The sequence below is a fragment of the Tympanuchus pallidicinctus genome, unplaced genomic scaffold (genome assembly GCF_026119805.1).
Source record: "Tympanuchus pallidicinctus isolate F22 unplaced genomic scaffold, pur_lepc_1.0 scaffold22, whole genome shotgun sequence".
NCBI classification, from domain to species: Eukaryota; Metazoa; Chordata; class Aves; order Galliformes; family Phasianidae; genus Tympanuchus; species Tympanuchus pallidicinctus.
Window position 1 is genome coordinate 3,974,439 of NW_026294739.1, and position 20,139 is coordinate 3,994,577.

At 51.1% G+C, this 20,139-nt stretch overlaps 3 protein-coding genes across 7 annotated transcripts in view; 1 reads left to right on the top strand and 2 right to left on the bottom strand.

The window, feature by feature from the left end:
- Window positions 1-7,545: 7,545 nt before the first annotated feature.
- On the top strand, window positions 7,546-10,037 carry LOC128082008 (galactose-3-O-sulfotransferase 2-like). The gene is made up of 2 exons (XM_052685822.1): window positions 7,546-8,481; window positions 9,141-10,037. Exons 1-2 carry the CDS (start codon window positions 7,669-7,671, stop codon window positions 10,035-10,037), a joined length of 1,710 nt encoding a protein of 569 aa, XP_052541782.1. The 5' UTR covers window positions 7,546-7,668.
- Window positions 10,038-11,275: 1,238 nt separating this feature from the next.
- On the bottom strand, window positions 11,276-13,443 carry LOC128082138 (aquaporin-12-like). Its single transcript, XM_052686005.1, has 3 exons — window positions 12,513-13,443; window positions 12,204-12,320; window positions 11,276-12,074 (listed from the first exon to the last, which is right to left on the bottom strand). Exons 1-3 carry the CDS (start codon window positions 13,114-13,116, stop codon window positions 11,896-11,898), a joined length of 900 nt encoding a protein of 299 aa, XP_052541965.1. The 5' UTR covers window positions 13,117-13,443; the 3' UTR covers window positions 11,276-11,895.
- A 2,717-nt stretch (window positions 13,444-16,160) lies between these two features.
- Window positions 16,161-20,139, bottom strand: part of PAK2 (p21 (RAC1) activated kinase 2) — a 39,091-nt gene continuing 35,112 nt past the window's right edge. For all 5 annotated transcript variants that reach the window (XM_052685994.1, XM_052685998.1, XM_052685997.1 and 2 more), the window contains one exon: window positions 16,161-19,684. In XM_052685994.1, coding sequence (XP_052541954.1) covers window positions 19,598-19,684 — 87 coding nt within the window. In that variant the 3' untranslated portion in view covers window positions 16,161-19,597. The remainder of the gene's footprint in view (window positions 19,685-20,139) is intronic.

Below are 20,139 nucleotides of genomic sequence, written 5' to 3' on the forward strand. Positions count from 1 at the left end.
AAAGAACAAACAAGTGTGGCAGGTAAGTAAGGGCCAAAGTCCTAATGCAAACCAAAGAGCGTAAGCCAGAAGCAAGAACGTGCTTCTCACCACAACCTGAGCACATCCAGCAGCACTGCCTCCTGCACACCAAAGAGAAGCTCTGGCTGGTGGTTGCACCACCCTGTTTTATCCTTCTGCCTGGTCCTTCCCACCAGCAAGCTGGGAAGATGCTCACCAGAGCACAACCTGTCCCTGTACCATCACTACCTGGCATCCACACAGCTATCGCCGTGCTTTGCTCCCAGCTTCCCATCCTGATGCATTGGCTCCAGTGCCCTCAGTACCTTTTATGGGGGGCCTGGTACTGATGAGCACTTCCCTGCAGAGGAACCTGACTTCATTTTCCCAAGGGAGCTGTTAATAGGAAAGAATTAAATAAGGGTGCCTCACTCACTCTGAAGAGTACAGACGTAACAAATACGAATTTAAGTAGGCACTAATTGTGGCTGCCCACAAGCAGAAGGGGAGGCCCTGGGGGTGATAGATTTCAAAATGACTTGGAAAGCAAACTTGCACGTTGCTGATAACACAGCACGCTGAATTCCCTGGGGAAAATCATGTCAAAATTATCATAGGCCGTTTCATGAATACAGCCGTCTGGAAACTGGGCTGAAAAGCAAACAACGCTGCACAAAGAGTTTGTTGTTGGGGGGAAAATAAAAAGCTGTTTCCCCCACTGGGATTTTGCAGGATGGACTGCAGACCTAAGAAAACCCCAGGTCGTGGTGTCCACCCTCTGTGCTGCTACTGGGGCCCATCTGACCCGTAGCACTGCCGCCCCCCCAAAGGCCAACAAGCTTCAGGATACCAGAGTACAAATGGGTGACCACAGGTAGGCAGGATATGATGCAGGCAAGTCCTTACTTTGGTAAAGAAATAAAGACAGGGGAAAAATAATACCAAAATGATGAAAGCAAGAGCAGTCTTAGCAACACGCAGGACTCAGACACAATTCTTCTCAGATTCAGGATAATGAAGACCTCATGGCATTCCTCAAGACTATGGTTTCCTGCTCAGGCCGTGCTTTGGTGACTGGAAAAGGTCCTGCACAGCACATCCCTTAGCCACAGCTCACCTATGTCTTGCTGGTGGGAGGAGGCATGGCACAGCTGGAGACCAAGACCCAAAGCAAGAGGTAAAAACGGGTTTAAGGTTGTCCCAGCAGGCTGCTGGGGTAGGCAGCGTGGGAAGCACAAGTGTTGTGGTGTTGTGGTGACAGACTGCAGAAAATACAACTTGGTAGCCATCTGAAGCAAAGATGCTGTCCCAGTTGAATAACAGATGTATTTTCTGCAACTCCTCCTTGTGGGAGCAACCTCCAGGTCTTTGAAGTACCTGAATGGGGCAAGGGAACAACAGCCTTAAGGCAGATACCTCCAACTTCAGGCATTTCAGTAACGTTACTCCTGGTCCTTCCTAAGAGAAGTCTAGCCCTGGACACGGCTTCTCTGTAGCACTGTGATGACGCTTTTCCCTCTTCAAGGCATTTAAGGAGGGCAGACCACTTCTTTTCAATAAAAGCAGGTTTCCTTTATTTTGCACAGGTTCTGCTTCGACTTTAAAGTAAGAAGCCATTTCCAGCAGGAGCTCCACCGCTCTCCATTCCCTGTTAAGGAAAGCTCTGTGGGCCACTTCCACCCCAGGAAGCCCCCAGCTCCTGTGTGCAATGCTCATCTTAATTTTTTCTAGCCAACCTGGAATGGTAAAAACACCTTGACCAGCTCTGCCGTGTTCTGCAGCATCACTTGGCTCTTCTTGGAAACCATCCCACCACTGACACTGCTGCTGCCTCTTCAAGCAGCCAGACACTCTCTTCTGATTAGGGAGGTAAAACCACAGTGAACCACGAGCTCCATGTTAGGCAACCAGTGGTGCTTGTTTGAAAGGAACCACCAGAGTGTCTTTTCCAAAAGCCAGGCAAAGTCCCAAAAGACATTTCTTCATCTGCTCTGGGACTCCAGGCCTACTCCTACAGACAACCTCCCTTTCTGCCTGCACTCTGCAGGCTACATCCCCATCCCAACACATGCAAGCACATCAGTCCTGTCCTTGTTTGACAAGGGAAATCACTGCATTGGAGAGCAGTGGTGGCCTTTCTCCCACTTCTTGCTTTCACAGCACCATAACAGCATCCCAACTGGAGAGCAAAGCTTTGTTACTCCTTCTGTTGAGCCTGGAAAACCATTGCTTGTTCTCAAGCTTCGCAACAAGACCCATGCCAGCTGCTCTGCCCTATCTCAAAACCGCACCCTTCCGAACACATTGGCCTCGTTGTGAAGGGGAAGGAGAGCAAGATTGGACATCGGCTCTTGATAAAACCTGGATCTGAGGAGAATGAAAAGGTCCTTTCAAACTTTGTCTGTTTGTTTGAAGAGGATATGAGTAGTGCCTTAGGCTTGTCTGGCCTTGTTATGTATTAGTGATGCACCTCACACCTCTAGGGAATGGTGGGAGGCTTGTGGAATGCCCTCACTGAGCACCCTGCAATGCTTGCTGAGTAGACCAGCCCCAGGAGATGGAAATTTCAGCTTGGGTCTCCTGTGCTCTCCACCAGAGCAGTGGTCACCTTCCCACACATTGCTACTCGCCCTAACACCAGGTGTAGGTTAGCAACTGGACCAGAGATGCCTCTCTTGCCAACAAAGGAGCAATATACCCATAACCTTGGGATAAGCCCTCCAGCATCCCCCCTGGCCCAGCCCAGCAGAGCAGATGGCTTTCCCTTTGGTGTTTCTGTTCCACAGATGTATGGTCATGACAAGGAAAGAGGCTGCACAGCAGCAAAGAGGAATAGAGGAGGTGCTGATCAGGATGACAACCCCAAACTGGCACTCTCATGGGGTCCCCAACCATGGACAAATAGCTTTGTCCTTAGGGAAAAGGCTGAGACGAGCAGCAGTAAATCCCACAAGTCCAGGAAGAAGAAACACTCCAACAGGAGCAGGATCAAACCTGGACACCCCCACATTCATGAGCCTCTCCTCTCATTGTGTCTGCGTGGATGCTGCCAGGAATGGATACCCCATGCCCTGCAGCAATAAGATCTCTCCTACAGTCCTGCTGATCCTACAGCATGGCTCCCTAGATGGGCTCAACCATCTCAGATCACATGAGGAGAGAAGCTCCATCCCTCCATCCAGAGTTCCCAATAGTAGCAGTGGGTTTGATCCACACACCCTGCGAACCCACAGCTCTCACCTGGCCCCAAGCACCAAGATAAGCTGCCGGCCCGTCAGATAGCAGGAGCACAGGATGGGTGGAGAACGCAGCAGCCCTACAGCAAACTTGTGGTTTTGTTGAGGTGAACGGGGAGAGGCAGCGCTTGCCTGTGCCAGGAAGAGATGACAGGAGGGGGAAGGGAGCAAGCTGGACCCTTCTGTCACTAAAGAACAAGGGACCTCAGACAGGTCTGTCTGCCTCTCTCAGAGACATACGGCCACAGGAGAGGGGACAACACATACCACCAGGGCCCTTATGGTACACATCACATCCTTCACTCCCACTGCCTCAGGTGTTGGGTGGCCAAACGCAAGCAGCATCTGGTCCTGCTGTCTGGGCTCAGGTGCCAGGATCGTGGCTGTGTCCCTGCTGGTGATGACTGGGATGCTGGGCCTTGAAAGGAAAGGGTACAGAGAAGAAGCTGCTGAAAAGGGAGGAGAACCTGGACTTTTGTCATAGAAGAGAGCCTCCTGGTTCTCCTTTGTCTTGCACTGTTCGCCAGCCAGCAAGAAGCTGACGCAGTGCTATACTGGGACTGGGAAGCACTGGCTTCCAAGCAGGGGAGTCCAGCTGTTGTTCATTCTGGCACAGCACAGTCCTGGTATGGGGGTGAAGACCTCAGGAGGAACACAGGAGGCCAGGCTGAAGCAGGGGTGAGCAGGATGACCTCCAAGCCGTGTAGACACAACCCAGTCTGCACAGGATCTCCCCGCAGTACAGACACAGAGATCATATCATGCAGTGGTTTTCAACGGCGAGGACTCAGGAACAAGCTGTGTCTGCCCTCGACTTTGCCAAGAAGGCAAGGACACAAGATACGGAAAAAAAGGAGCAAAGATCAGTTGCAAAGAGCAGAGCAAGAACACATGATGGGAGAAAACAGAGCATCAGAGGTCCTGGATGAGACCAAGGAGGGCAGCAGGGACACAAACACAGGTGGCACCACCACTCCTACCCTACCATCCCTGGTCAGCCCGCCCATCGCGGTGCAAAGCACTGCTGAGGGCCACCACAGCCCCAAGACCGGCTGAGCAAATTGCCACCAGCCGGAGCAGAGCCGGGGGCAGGCGCTGCAGAGCAGGGCACCAGAGGGACAGCACCCAGGGAGGGGCCACCAGATGCAGGCACACAAGCCAGGCTCTGCATGTTTGCTCTGCCAGACTCTCCGCGCTAACCCAACGGCAAGCACCCGCTGCTCGGCCACGGCTGCAGCTCACCATGCTGAAATTCAGAAGGTACCTGATCACGTAAGTGGAATTTTATCTATTAATTACGGCGTTATCTCCTTCAGCACTGGTTGTACTGTACCCAGAGGTCACGTCCTTGCAGTGCCTCTGTGCTGCGGAATGGCTGGAGATGGAAGTAGTGGTGGGAATGGTTAAACGTGGGGAAGTTTGGGGCGACAGCAAGTTCTCTTCCTGCAAAGCCCCCAAACACAGCATTTCTTCCATGTGCTAGACAGGAACAGCATCTTCTGAAAGGCCCTGTAATGCCGTTTGCAAACAGCAAACACAATGAACGCACTCAAAGCAAGGTGGGCTCCTGGGGAGGCTCCGTTTTGGAAAGATGTGTGAGGAGCAGCCTGGACAAGATTGGATTTGGGTGCAGCGCCCATGGGCAGCCCTCCTGTTGGGAGAGAGCACTTCAGGGCAGGACGGCCCTTCCCTATGCACCACAGCATATGCATAGCAGTCCTGCGTGTCCCATTCTATCCTGGTTTTGCTGCCTTTAGTGCAGCTCCTCAGCATCTCCACTGCCACAGCTCCTCCTTCCTCACTGTGTGCTCCTTGATCCCAGGTAAGCAGCCTGGAGGAAGCACCCTGCCTTTGTGCAGGCCCAATCAGACTGGAAATGGCCACAGCGCATGGCATATTTGAGCCCACTTGCTCAGTCACCTCCAAAAAGGCAGCCAGCTCTGAGCCCAGATCTTTCACAGGTATGGTGAAAGTTTGGTGCCACCTGGGGAGCACAGTGGAAGCAAACCCAGAAGTAAATCTGCATGAAGCACACATGCATGAGCAGCACCATTTGCAAGGAAGCACTGCACTGCTACAGCATCACCAAGCCTGCTGTTCCAGATGGCATCAAACCTGTTGAAGAATCTGCAATTTAGTCTGTGCTCCACAGCCAGTGACTTCTGCCTCTTCATTTTGGGGCTCAGACCCACCACCTGAGCCCAATGTTTCTGCCCTTACTGAGCTCCTGCCCCAGACAGTGAGGTGGCCATGGGTACCTGCAGGTTGTCACCAAGTTTTGGGGAGGCTGTGCTGGTGGCAGCAAGCTTGCTCACCATGCATGTGTCTTCTCTCAAGTTTTACTGTCCTAAATGCTTTAGATAGTAAAAACACCCCAAAAGCTTATCATTTCAACCCAGTGAGCTGAGATCCAAGCAGAACCATGCCTTTGTTTGAAGCAGTGCACAACCACTGGAAGCAAATTACAATTAGTCGCTACACTTGATTTTGTTTTTCTGGAACAAAGTCAGTTTAATGGCAAACCCAAATCAGTGGGATTCATGTGATCACTTCAAAGCTCTGTGCCTGTCACCACCGGTCACTGGAGCAGGGAGGGCACTCAGCATCCCTCTCCCAGCAGCTCTGGGACCACCAGGTCTGTGCACAGTTTTAGGCCCCTCGTCCAAAACTGCCCACTGGTAAAGGATGTGGACAGTGTCGAAGAATGAGGATTAGAGTGCAGCTTCTGAGTGCCTTCATCTTGCCGCCCTGGAACCCTCCACTCCCTGCTCAGCAGAGACCACAAAGCAGCACACAGCCTCTCCAGCAGCATTCCCACCCACAGCAGAGGATTTCACCAGGTCATCAGCACAAACCAGCCCTCATTACACAACGACAGGTCGCCAGGTAGTCATCAGCAGAAGCGCAGTGCAAAATGATCCTTTCTCCAGGAAGCTCAGCCCTCCGGCTGCCTCACCGATTCCCCGTTGGTAAGGTTAGCATAGAGATCCAGCTCCACCAAGCCCTGTGAGCAGCACAAAAAAGCTTTCCAGGACCTGGAGGTGCCCACACTCAATGTGGCCCCATAGCAGATCTCAGCAAGAGCCGAGAGAAACAGAAGGTAGGGAAGAAGCGGCTTCTTCTCTTTGTTTACAGAAAGGGACCAGACATCTCTCAGCCAGGCAGGGTTGAGTGTGAGCAGTGCCTGCTCCCATTGTTAAAGCAGTGCTGGCAAGGCATCCCTGAGCAGCCAAGCAGCTTTACGGTTATCACTGTTTACCTTTTGGTGTGATATCTGTGTCCTGGCTGGAAATTTCCACTAGGCTCCACTACTCAAGCACAGCTGTTGATGTCCATTGGTTATCGCTGTCTCGACACCTCTTCCACCCATGGAAAATGACCTTATCTTAAAGCTAGATACAAATAAATAAAAAATAAACAGAAGACAACTAATTTCTGATGGATGTCGCAGGGAAGCCTTGAGGTCTCTTTTCCCTCTGCCTTGTGCCTAATGTATTTCTTCCTCCACATGATGCAATGAGTAGTCTGAAATGTCTGCTTCCCTGCAGGAACCTGAAGGCAATATACAGGTGCCAGCCAGGTCGGCTCTGGGTCTCCTTCAGCCTCCTCATCCTCCTCATGGTCTCGTTTCAAGTTGTGGAGAAGCTGCAGCCTACCAGGTATGTCCCAGATAGAAGGGCAAACCTGCACCTCATCCTCCAGCCCTTCACCAGTGACTGATAGGGGTTAAAACACACCCAACCAAGAGCACAGGAAAATCTGGGTGGGAAACAACTCCACTGGGGCTCTCTCATCCAACCCCTGCATCCTGCTCAGAACATCTGAGGTCAAACAAGGCTGCTCCAGGCTTTGTCTTGTCTGGCCTCAGAACTTTGCAGGATGCAGGCTTTGCTCCTTCCCTGCAGTGCAGCAGGGCATGGCAATGTTGATGTTGAAAGACCTTCACATCCTGCATCCACCCCGACCTGCCAGGCTGGTCGTGCCACATGATTAAGCTCTACGTCCAGCAGCAGTGCTGCCCACCCCAAATAGAGAAAGAGGAGCATTGCTCTGGGACAGCTGCAGAGGAGCTGCCCTCCTTGCATGCTCCCTCCCTCCCTCCCCTGCTCCTTTGAGTTGATTACCAGCCCCACTCCCATAGGACTGGTGGCTACTCTTCCTGCAGCGGGCAGGAGAAGCTCCCCATACACTTGTGGAGAACAGTGGAGGGCAGGGCGATTCCCAGACAGCAGAAAACAGTTAGAGCAACCTGGCCATTGCCCCAGCTCAGCCCAACAGCACACTCAGTGCTCCTAGCAGGGATCCCATACCTCCTGCTGCCGGTTCATCTTCACCCTTTTGCAGGAACTGTCACTGTGAGCTGGAGCGCGCCCTGCAGCAGACCACAGACCACAGGCAGGAGAGCCCTGACTATGTGCTCCAGAGCCACGGCATGCCAAGGGAGGATGATCACCCGCACAGGCAGCCCTCTGAGAACACACAGCGTGGTTTCCAGATGCACCTTTACTACAGACGGGTGACACCACAGAAGAGCAACCCAGACAGACAAGAGGTTCACTGGGCTTGGCAGCCTGCAGAGAGCAGCAAGATGAAAGCCCATCTTTCGGCCCCGCAGCTGAAATCCCAACTCTCCAGCCCCAGAAAAGCAAGCACAGGGGATATATTTCCAGATGTTCCTGAAAGTGCCACCACAGCTCTAGGAGATACTGATGTCCTCTTCACAAACAGCATTGCTGCAGAGGAGCACAAGAAAATAACATCACCCCAGATGATGCGGGTGACGTTGCAGAGCCCACCTCAGCATCAAGCCATGGGTTCTCCACCCCAACCTTGGGGTGACTCAGTCAAACACCCCGTGCTCGATACAGCCCAGCTCCTGAGGGCAGATGACTTCTACAGGACAGAGCTGGAAGGAGGACTGCTCCCGAGCTGGACAGAAATCTCTACAGATGTGATGGCCCTGGGGGATGGTGGGCAGGTAGAAGACGCCTTCTTTCAGAAAGTGTGCAAACCCAAGACCAACATTGTTTTCCTGAAGGTCCACAAGAGCGCCAGCAGCACCGTCATGAACATCCTCTTCCGCTTTGGTGAGATGCACAACCTCACCTTTGCCTTCCCACTCAGGGGCGGCCACCAGCTCTTCTACCCACGCCACTTCATGGCGAGGTTCGTGCAGGGCTTCTCCCCTAGGAAGCCTCCCCAGTTCAACATACTGTGCCACCACATGCGCTTCCTGCGGCCCGAGGTAAGGGGCACAGCTTCTGGGCCTTGGGTGTGGGGCAGGAGCAAGGTGGGGTACCAGGAAAGCATGGAGGCATTCAAAGATCACAGAATTGTAGAACAGCTTGAGTTGGAAGGGACCTCAAAGATCATCTAGTTCCAATCCCCTGCCACAGGCTGAGTCACCAACTGCTAGGTCGAGCACTAGATCGGGTTCCTTATGGCCTCATCCAACTTGGTACTGAACACCTCCAGGGATGGGGCATCAAAGCTTCCCTGGGCAGACTGTGCCAGGGCCTCACCACTCTCTCAGGGAAAAACCTTCCCCTGATATCTAATCTAAATCTCCCCTCCTTTAGTTTACAATCATTTCCTCCTGTTCTTCATTATCTACCCATGCAAAGAGTTGATTTTTCTCCTGTTCACAATCTCCCTTGGAACGATGGAAGACCATAACAAGGTCTCCCTGCAGCCTTCTCTTCTCCAGTCTGAAGAAGCCCACCTCCCTCAGCTTGTCTTTGTGGGGGAGGTGCTCCAGCCCTCTGAGCATCTTCATGGCCCTCCTCGTGCATCTCCTGAGGGCTTCTGCAGACAAACTTGATGAAACCCTTTCTGCTTTTCCAGCAAGCAGGTCCCTTTACCCTTCCCCACCTTTAAAACTCCATTTTTTTTCTCTCTCTGCAGGTACAGAAAGTGGTGCCCAGCACAGCCGTCTACTTCTCCATCCTGAGGAACCCCGTGCAGCTCATGGAGTCCTCCTTCGTGTACTACAAGGGCACGTCAGCCTTCTCCCGCGCCCGCAGCCTGGAGGAGTTCCTCAGCCAGCCCTACCGCTTCTACGACCCCAAGGCCGGTGACAGCCATTACGCCAGGAACCTCATGACCTTCGACTTCGGCTTCAACCCCGACGCGGAGGTCACGGCCAAGAGGGTGAACTTAATGCTGAGAGCCATCGAGGCGTCCTTTGACTTGCTGCTCATCTCAGAGTACTTCGACGAGTCCATGGTGCTGCTGAAGGAGACGCTGTGCTGGGACCTGGACAGCGTCGTGTCCTTCCCACTCAACAGCAGGGACAGCAGCACCAGGTCCCCGCTCTCTAGCGTCACAGCTGAGAAGATAAAGGCCTGGAACAGGCTGGACTGGGAAATCTACACCCACTTCAATAGGACCTTTTGGGAGAGGATCGAGCGGGACATCGGGAGGGAGCGCATGTGGCGCGAGGTCAGGGCGCTGCGACAGAGGCAAGCGGAGCTGGCGAGGACCTGCCTGCAAGGGACGGGCAGCGTGGGCCCAAAGGACATCAAGGACTCCTCCCTGAGGCCGCTGCAGTATGGCAACGCCAGGATCTTGGGCTATAACCTCAAGCAGGGCTTGGACGAGGCGACGGAGCGCATGTGCCGGCGCCTGGTGACCCCAGAGCTGCAGTACAGCACTGCTCTCTACAAGAAGCAGTTTCCCCCAAATCCCCCACAGAATACCCCCCAAAGACCCCTCCAGAAGCCCCCTCAGCTCGCTCCCTCGCTGCAGGGCATGCAGCAGGGTAAAGCCGTGCGGTACAGGCTGGAGGGCACCCGGCACTGAGCCCCCGTCCCGGCCTCGTTCTCCAGCTCCCTCAGCTGAGGCCGGCCAACCATCCACCCCTGGGCTCTGGGGTCACTGCTGCCATGGCGCAGCTCAGGTGGGATATGAGGTCTGCAGAGCCCCTAGAACAGGCCCCATGGGGGGCCTAAGGACTTACCTCACTTGGACTCCTCTGAGGTCATTCCTGAGCCAGCAAGGATGAACCCCAGCCTCCATAGGAGGAGGAGGGGATGCAGAGAATGAGGATGGCAGCACTGAGGCTGCTTGTCTCACAGTGAGAGGACTCAGCAGAAATGGGACACTAAGCCGTCACGATGCCAGGAGGCAAAACAGGCTGCAGCTGGAGGTGGTGAAGGGGCCAGGCTGTCCATCAGGGCTTCATTTACACCTCGGGAATGCTTCCGTCTGTCCAGCTGCATCTCTCCTCCACCGTGCCTCAATGCTGGGGGAGCAACCTCTTAATTAAAAACAACAGTGTTCACTGTCACTCCTATTAAACTCCCCTTCATTATGGTTGATGATCTCAGCAGCCCAACAAAAAGACACCTCCGTGGGAAAAACAAAAGGGTTGCATGAGCCAGACATCCCAGCCCTCTGCTTGGAGCAGCTCTAGGAGTGCTTCATGTCTGCCCAGGGAAAAAAATACAAGCATCAGTCATGGTGAGGCATTCAAGGAAAAAGCAGGACCAGCAAATCAGTTCAGACGATAAATGAACCCCATCCCTAAACGCTTACCCAGAGCCTCGGTGTCTTTGCTCTAGGCTCCATAGCTTAGATCTGAAATAACCTCAGTACAAATCAGGATTTTTCATCTTGATCAAAATGGAGAGATCCTGAAACTGCCCCATTTTCTGCACGATTTCCAAACCAAAAGTTGCTCAGAAAAAAAACAGGTGGAGGATCTGAGTTCCCCACAACCGATTGGACAGGGAAGCTTGAGGGTCTCTGTGTCCAGCAGGACAGTAAGGGAGGGCACAACGCACATCTGGGTACCAAACCCACATCTGTCACTATCACTGCAGCTGGGTGCCGCTTCATTACTCTGATTGCCCCTCAGCTAATCAGGGCTGGATCCTGCCTCCTGCTGAAGGAAGGAGCCGGTCTCCTTCAGCCCATGCTTGGGCTCCCATGAAGGTCACCAGGAATTCCACTTCCAGAGATGCTGGGAAAGGAAAAAATCTCCCTCCCTTTTCCCCAAGCAGATTTCTTCAATTTCTGGAGGAGTGACACCACCTGCCTTAGTGCCAACTGTAACTTTTATTTCACAGAGCACTGTGTTAGCAGAGACATTTCACATAGCCACAGAGAGCAGCCCAGGGCTGGGACTGGGGGGGGTCTGCATGCAAACACCCACCTGCACCGCATACCAGAGCCACATATTTTAACCAAAGATGCTTTATGAACCCATTATTGTCACCTTGCAGCTCCCCAGCTGCATGCAAAACACAGGCTAAGAATCACACTGGGGGAGCAGGGCGTGCTGTGCCCTGCTGCTGTGAATTTCAGACTATTTTAAAGACATGTCCCTGAGCTGTGCGATTCAGGGACCTCGGTTGAGCTCAAATAATGCCAAACATTACAGATAGTTTCCTCCTCATCCCAACTCTCCAAGACTTATTACACTGTTTTTATGGCTGTAAGAGGCGCACACGGATTATTTCAACCACGGCATGATGCAACCACCTGGGAGTTGCCCAAGCATGCCCACGCAATGGTCCTGAGTTTCTGCAAGCTTCCTGCGTACACCAGACAACCAGTAATTTCTGCAAACACATTAGTTTCCCCCCCACGACTGGCATTGTAGGCTTTTAGGGTGTACAAAATGCTCCATGCCAGAACTGCTCCCAGCAGAAGGTGCTCAGGCACGAGGCGTTGGGTTGCTCTTCTCTCCTTTCCCCGTCTGCCGCTGCTCTCCATCTTCTGCATGCGTCACCCTGGCCTTGGGTATCTTGTATTTGCTCTTCTGGCCATACAGCAGGTTTTTTTGGAAGAACCTTGGGATGTTGCCTTGGTAGAGCAAGAGGGCGGCGAGCATCCCTGAAACGAGAGCGTCCCTTCTCGTGTGCATGCACCCTCACTACATGAGGCTTACAGTGACCCAGAAGGGCTGTCAGCTCTTTGCTGGGAAGCATTTGGACAGTGGGACCCACTCCTGACACAGCTCACCTGTAAGGGGCCCCAGCCAGTACACCTGGATGTAGTCCCTCAGGCTGCTCCCCGCGCACAGGAAGGTGGTGGCAGTGGCCAGGGCAGGGTTGAAGAAGGCTCCCGTGGCCGGTGCGGCTGCATGGGGAGGAAAGCAGGGCTGTCAGCATCCTGCCATGTGCCAACACACCACCTGCTGCCCAGATGACAAAGTAAGTAGAAAACAAACGTTGCAGCAGTCATCCCCTCTCAGCTTGAGCCCTGCAGGAGGGAAGAGGGGCTGCTCCTCCCCATAAACCAGGCTGCAGGGGAAGGAAGGGGTGCACTCACCTACGTAGGTCAGGAAGGTGACAGTGGCTGCCAGGACAGGCACTTGGCACACAGCAGGGCTGCGGCGCGTCCTGAGGAGGATGAGGTGGAAGAAGAAGGAGCAGGCGGCCTCCACCAGAGCTCCAAGGTGGGGGGACGTGTGGATGGAGGAGCTGCACTCAGAAGCCATGATGTTCTGGAAGAGGTGGAGCTGCGTCAGCTCCCAGGACCAGTAGAGCTTGGTGAGGGCCCAGCCCATCCCTGCACCCGCACATTGGGCCAGTAGTTTGGCCACAGTAGCCACGGAGCCGTGTTCGAAGAGAAGGAACTCCTGGAGAGAGATGGTGGGGTTGGCAGCTGCTCCATTCGCGCCGGCGGTGTGAACCGCAAAGAGGAGGAAGAGCAGAGTCAGGACCACGTCGGGGCCGAGGCCGCCCCACGGGCCGATCTCCATCAGCATCCTCAGCTCCAGGCAGCCCGAGCACAGCTGTAGTGAGCCAGCCAGCTCTGCAGCCAGGCTCCCCAACAGCCCCGGGGCCAGCAGCCTCTTGGAGAGCCGCCTGAGCGCCTCACACGTGCCAAGCACCAGGAAGAAAAAGGCAATGGAAACGTTCAGGCCGGCCATAGCGAAAGGTGCACGAGGGAGAGGCAGAGCCACGCAGCTTTCAGCCCCCGGGGAGAAGCAGAAAAGCCTCCAAGCCTCTGTTTTATAAGGTCGTGCAAAAGCAAACGTGGCACCTGCCCAGCGGCCAGGAGGCTTTGGGAAACGCCACACGTGTGAGCTGCAGGAGGCATAGGGACAAGTGCTGCCCAAAGCTGCTCCGGTCTTTCAAAACGTTGCTTGCCATCCTTGCTTCCTGCTCCAGCACCCAGCTCTGCCTGCTGCTGTGCCATTTACCAAGCACTGGGCTGCAGCTCAGCTATTTGAGGGTGCCAGCACACATCCCTGCTCCCTTCTTCCAGGCTATTTCTTCAGGTCTCTTCCAAAAAAGAAAAAAATCCTTTGTTCCCCAGCTCTGTATTTTTAACAAGAACTGGAGCAAAGCTGACTCCATGGTTTCCCTGCACCTCTATTTAGGGTGCCTGGGGGCTCAGCAGAGCCTTCCTTCAGCCAACACGAGAGCCTGGCTGGCATACTGTTTTGTTCCCATTGGGACCTCACAGTGTGTGCTACTGGCACTGGCTGCACTCAGTGTGCGCCCACAGGTGGGTTTTAGTGGCAGGGACATTTCTGCTGGATGGGATCTCTCCCAGCTGCATTGACAGAACTGCTGTCACCACCAGATAACGGCAGTGCTTCTTGGGTTCTGCCCACATTTCCCATCCTGACAGTGGGAACAGCAGCTCACTCCTCACCACAGGGGTAAGCGACCCTGTATGATGAGAACCAATGCTGCTTTCCTTCCTCAGGACGTTCATTCCCCCAGGTGCTCACCCAGTGGTGGTTTTGGGAAGCTTCCTGGTAAGGGCAGCACACGGTGCTTGCATTGGGAACCTTGGGAAGCCCAAGCCACCGTCAGCAACTTCTCCTCCAAACCCTCCTATCCAAAACTGTTAGGCTGCAGCCACCCTGCCTCAAAACACATCACCATTCAGTATTTAACCTATGTCTCCCAACAGAACACAAGTGTGCACCTCTGGCCTAATATGAGCACACCCTGCCCAAATACAGAAAGGTAAAACATGCTTCAAAAGACTCATAACTTTTTTTTTGCTCAGTGAAAATCCTAGCATTGTAAGAACCGCTCAAGATATCCAAACCCAATTTCCCATCCACCATCTGTAACTATGGCTGTGGCATATCCTGCAACTGTGCAATGCTTAACTCAGCCTTGAGAGCAGCTGGGCATCACGGTGCCATCATGCTGCCATGTCACATCAGCATCTTCTCTTTTGCTGTGCTGTTGTAGCAAGCTGGATTCATTGCTCTCGAGCTGTTCAGAAAGCACCAGGATCTCAACGCTGGGCACTGAGTTGCACTGCTTCTGCTCCTCCAGTCCCATCCTGCCTCCTACTCACTTGATGCATCTCCACATCACTTGGTTAGACCTGACTTTTCCTATCTTAACGATTAATTTTCTCATTAAGTCCAGCCTGTTTCAGTAATCAGATCAATACAATCAATTGAAATGCAGTTACGATGTGCTGGAAGATGTTCTCCCTGCAGGCACCAACAGGTAGGTAGGAAAGGGAAAAAGCAATGCCACCACTACAGTGGGAGAACAACAGCATGAGAAGCTCTATCTCTGCTGCTCTTCTCCCTTGCCACAGACTGTAAGGAGAAAATTCACTGTTGTTACTTGTTTGAGAAGTTTCCATATAGTTCAAAGCAAGGGGAGATCTTCAGGAAACCCTCCTCCTCTGCACAGCCAATAGTTTAGCTGAGCTTGCATCTCACATCCCGTTCCCACACGACTGAGGTCTGCAAGATACTGCTGGGACGGTTATTTTCACTACAAACCATCTTCATAGCAAAGTGCAGGTTGCAAAACAAGGAGAAATGCAGCAGTGCAGGTTGCTGGGAGCATGCAGAGCGCTGTGCTTGTCCACCAGTCCCACGAAGCACAGCAAAACCCAGCGCTGCTCCTCACGGCACTGCAGGAAACTCCCACTGGGAGTGAAGCTTGTTTTTCAGCCATCCTGTGTTTAACAAGCATGCTGCTGGCGCGGCTCAAAGAACTGTGCTCAGCTCTGTGCTTTAATCCATTGCAACTGAACTGCAAGACATCTTCCCCAACTTTGCAGCTTTAACCTGATGCACAGCAATTAAAATATCCAACAGGTAAAGAACTGATGACCAAACAATGGGTGGTTGCTGCTTTTAGTGTAAGAAAGTGAAAAACAAGTTCTTACAATCCTCACTTGGATTTATCAAGCAGGGATAAGGAAGTTTCAACCTGTGCAAACCAAAACCAAGCCAAAATCCTGCTCACCTCCAAGCAACTTAAGTGCCAATATCCAGCTGAATCAGTTCTGCAAAGCACCTTCTCTCCTCCTGTCAGGTGTTTCCACCATAAATCAATGCTAACATCAGCTAAGAGCATTTCTTACGTCTGGCTGAAAACATTTCCAAAGTCAGACTGTTTCTTCACTTTCCTCTGTCAACAGTATGAGCAAGGTTCACATAACATGTCAGAAAGGGAACAAGGTGGTTTCCCAACAACACACGGGAAATGCACAGTGTGGTACTTTGAAATCCACAGCCAAGCCAGAAACATCATCCAGCTTTCAACTGAACCAATCCTAAGCCCAAGAGAAGCTCATTTCCATGTCCTCTTCTTTAACTGGCCTGCATTTTCATGATTCCAACCACAAGTGTGAGCAACAGTGGAAGATGCAGTGATGACCAGCTAGGCTGCTGCTTTGCTCCACTTGCAAACAGAGCACAGGACCTCTCTTCAGTGATGGATGAAGAGCTCCTCTCTCCCATACGCTACTCCAGAGCATGGAGCAGGAGGTGCAGCATGCAGGGACAGGTGCATGTGAAGCTGCTGAGTAATAACATTGAAAAAGAAACAGAACAGGCTACTATAGCATAAAATTACATCCACCACCATTAAAGCTCAATTACAAACCAACACATTCTGCTAATCTCATTAAAGACCTCCAAACATTTACTTTTTCCAGCTATTCTTGTCTTAGAAGGCACAGGGAAAGGGAGGAAAAAGATTTATTTTTTTTTTAGAAGTTTATTTCTAGCCCTGAAAGAACAGTTATTAAACAAAGTCAACAAATACAGTAGTTAATATTGCAGTAACAATTAAATAACATAATGGGATTAAATTACACAAAAGGCAACATTAAAATCTGAAGACAGTTAAAAAAATAAAGAGAAAGCTTGCACCCACTTCCATTTCCACTGATAGCGTGAGGGACAGAGGGAAAACGGACCAGAGACGCGTATTTAACACCAGCTGGAGAGACTTGATCAGCCTTCTGGCTCCCCCAGCCACCCTCCACCACAGGAGCTGCCTCACGTCAGAGCGCTCCCAGCACCACGGCTGCTTCCCACGAGCAACCCGCTTTGTTCCACGGTAACAGAGATCCCAAGAGTTGCACATTTCCTGCACACGTGCATCCCAGCCTCGAGCTGCCCAGCGAGTCACCCCACCACAGGGCCTCCCACACACGTGGCACACGCGCTGCATCGACAGGCCAACCTGGGCTGCTGCACTGCACCCAAGAGAGCGAGGCATGTGGGAACCCCAGCGCTTCCTAAAGCAAACTCTTCCTTTTCAGCATCTACTCCAACTCTGGCTGTTCTGTTTGTCTACGTTAGCCAAGTGGAGCAGCAGCAAGTCTTACAAATGCTCGTCTCCATTCAGGGGAAAAAAGCACGGCTCGCATCCTTGTTTCGCAGACACGCAGCTGACACTGGCAGAGAAACCCCCAGACACACAAAAGCAGAGCACAGCAACCCCCTCATGGCTCTCCCCTTCTCCCGGCTCATCTCTGACCCCACCTTGCAGCACTCCTCAACTCAGAGCTAACACCATTCCAGCAAGCATCAAGATATGTTTTGTAACTCTGGGGCCGGGCTAAGTCTTGTTTGCTAGGATGACTGTAAGCTTGGAAACCACCTCCTAAGTAGACTAAATTGGACAATTTTCATAATACAAGTTTAAAACCGTTCTCATTCATCAATAAAAGTGAACTAATAAGTTAAAATTACTTATGATCTCACGTTTTTTTTTTTTCTATTTAAAAAATTCTAGATTTATCACAAGTTATACTTATCTTACTGTCTAGACTGTGCCATCAAAGAAAAAAAAGATTAAAAACAAAAAAAAAAGAAGAAAAAAGAAAGAAAGAAAAGCTCCCACCTTAACTCTGGCACAAGGAGTTTCACAAAGTCCATTGCCAGCAATGGACAAAGAGGGAATCATCAATAAGACAGGTTTTTTCCTTAGCCAAGCTTCCTTGCTACTTCACCGATCAGGAAGCCAGACGCATTCAAACCAAGAGCAATGCCATTCTAGTGTTTACAGCGACCACGGCCTGCGACACGTTTTGCCTGGGAAATGCACCCAGATTTACCTGCCTGGAATAAGACACTATCTGGAACTTAAAACCACAGCTATTCTCGCCCATACAACTAGAGGGATTTTGTCCTCCGGCGGCGCAGTTACCGTAACGTACTTGGGTTCCTACCACGAAAGAGCAGAAGATAAACTGAGTGGTGGCACTGCAGATCCCTGCACAGTAAGGCACCTGGGTGGCACAAAGCCATCTCCTAGAAGCTGGTGAGTCACTGCCAACATTTTGGGACCGTAGTCCTGCTCACCTTCCCTCACCAACAGACACAGGCTCAGCAGTTCTGGCTGGCTGCTCTCAGCTCTGAGTTTCCTCATACCTTGGCTACAGTCCCCAAGCCTTAATTTTTTCTCTCTCTGTGTACAAAATTATCTGAAAATGACTTCTAGCTCCTGCCAGCAACGCTTGTAAAGGTGTGTACAAATTTTACTCAGGGTCCTCTGTTAATACCCAGCAATAACCCTATCCATCCCAGGTCCTGCCCACTGCAAAAGTGATAAAATCCCAGTAAAGTAACAGTTACTCATTCACAGAATCATTTGGCACGTTGTAACTACAGTTAGTTCTTCATTAAACTGTTTGGGAAGTTGAAATGCATAGACTGTAGCACTAAAAGAAGCTGGGGGCACAGGCTCTTTTACACTTGCCCCATTAACACACCAAGAAATCAGTCACTGAAGGCGCTCACTGTCCCTCAAAGGGAGGCACTTTTTCTTGCATTGAGAAAGGGTCAGTGTGATGATGCACCAAGTCTCTTCAGCTTCAAACCAGCCAGCTAAATAAGCCCTGTGGATGTCTGAAGGCACTGCTCTCTTGTCTCAGCCTCCGTCTTCTCAGAACAGCATTTTGGCATTTCCAGGTGTTTGTAATCTTCTGTTTGAGAAAACCTGCATCTTCAGTGTCCTCAGATCTGATGACTTGTTTTCATTTTGTTAATACAAACAGAGCACATACAAAACTGGAAAAAAATAGCTCTAATACTTAAATTCTGACAACTCCATACTTTGATGCATTACTTGCTTGGGGGAAAAAATTACAACATATACAAAAATGTATTTGATACAAGAAAGAAAATGTAAAGTAAAAAGTCAAAGGCACCAGCATAACTTCCAAAGCCCAAGTCAGAGCACAGATGCAATACATGTTTTTGAACCACCCACCACACCAAGCAAAATACCCCTTAAGCTTCTGGCCAGCAAGTCTAATGGGAAAAAGAACACACAGGAAGACAGCTGGAATTGTTTTCTTGCCCTGACTATAGCTGATCATTTGATCATAAATAAACTATCTGACCCTTACCTACATATCCATAATCTGAAATCCAAAGACTTGACCAATCATGAGGTTTCTACAAAGTAGCCACATCTTCGATTAATAGTCCACAGAGCACAGGCACATGGAAAGCATCTGGATACTTCTCTTCCCCCTCTCTCCACACGTCTCAAAAAGCAAAATATATCTCATGTTGTGATTTCTTGAGCAGCTCCACTATTAATTAAACAGTTGAGTGACAGTTGTATAAGGAAGAAGGGGCAAGATGTACCTTCACATCAGTCACATGATGTGAATCTTGTCATTTGGGAGCTTACCAGAGCAATTTACAGGTAGAGAGGAGGAAGAGGAGAATGAAAGAGATCAGCTGGTAACATTAGTGCTGCTCTCTGAAAGCTTGAATCGGTCATTCAAGTACTAAAAGCACCCACAAGGGTACAATGAATGGGAGTTGTTACAGTAAAGTCATTAAAGCCCTTAAAACCCTGGGCATGCTAAGTGGCATTTCTGGGCTGTCTGGAGAAAAAAAAATATAGGAGAAAAAGGGTAAAAAAAAAAAAAAAAAAGCCAGTAATTCAGTCCTCAATTCCTTCTGGACCCCAGAAAGGGATCACTAGATTCACCACAATTTATGCCAGGTGTCTTCTGGATGAGAGTTGCTTCCCTTTTGCAGATGTTCCCCCCGCCCCATCCCACCCGCAAACCTCTTCCCTCCCACCAGAAGTGTAACAATTTCATATATTAAAAAGATTTGTAAAAACAAAACAAAACAAAACCAAACGTAGGCCACGGCAATAACGTTAGCGGTTACTCTTCATTGCTTCTTTGGCTGCCAGGATCAGTGGCGTCAAGCTAGACAGAGGTTTGGCCAGTTTCAAGAAGGGATGCTGCCAGGAAGAAAGAAGCACAGTAAATCAGTGAAAGACAGTTTAAAAGCCAGCGTAAGGCACGCATTCATACAGCTCTTTCCACCCTGAGGTACAGAAAGCAGTGCAAATATTACCAGTGCTTCTAAAGGAACAGACCGAGTGGCTCGTAGCACTCATAGCCTGCATTTAATCATCCCTCCTCTTCCCAAAGCAGTCTCAGCCTTTTGCTTTCCAGTAAGGCTTCCTGCTCAAATTCCTTCTCTCAGTCCTATTCTGCTCACTTTAAAGGCTCTATTACAGTGAATCACTAATCATTAGATAGTGTGACTTCAGAACAGCCAGTACAACCTCTGACGACGGTGGTTCCTCCCGACCTACTGCCCCCTGAAGTCCTTCCCCCTCTGCTCAGAGGAAGACACAAGACAGAAGGCAGTGTTTGTCTGCAGTGCCTTTTAACACACGCTTACCTTAAA

What these genes read in the sequence shown, in the direction of transcription:
- LOC128082008 (XM_052685822.1), top strand. Translation starts at nt 7,669, where the DNA reads ATGCCAAGGGAGGATGATCACCCGCACAGGCAGCCCTCTGAGAACACA. An exon ending in TGCGCTTCCTGCGGCCCGAG is followed by an intron (nt 8,482 to 9,140) that starts GTAAGGGGCACA and finishes CTCTCTCTGCAG; the next exon opens with GTACAGAAAGTGGTGCCCAG.
- LOC128082138 (XM_052686005.1), bottom strand. Translation starts at nt 13,116, where the DNA reads ATGGCCGGCCTGAACGTTTCCATTGCCTTTTTCTTCCTGGTGCTTGGC. An exon ending in CACCTTCCTGACCTACGTAG is followed by an intron (nt 12,321 to 12,512) that starts GTGAGTGCACCC and finishes CTCCCCATGCAG; the next exon opens with CCGCACCGGCCACGGGAGCC. An exon ending in CTGGCTGGGGCCCCTTACAG is followed by an intron (nt 12,075 to 12,203) that starts GTGAGCTGTGTC and finishes CTCTCGTTTCAG; the next exon opens with GGATGCTCGCCGCCCTCTTG.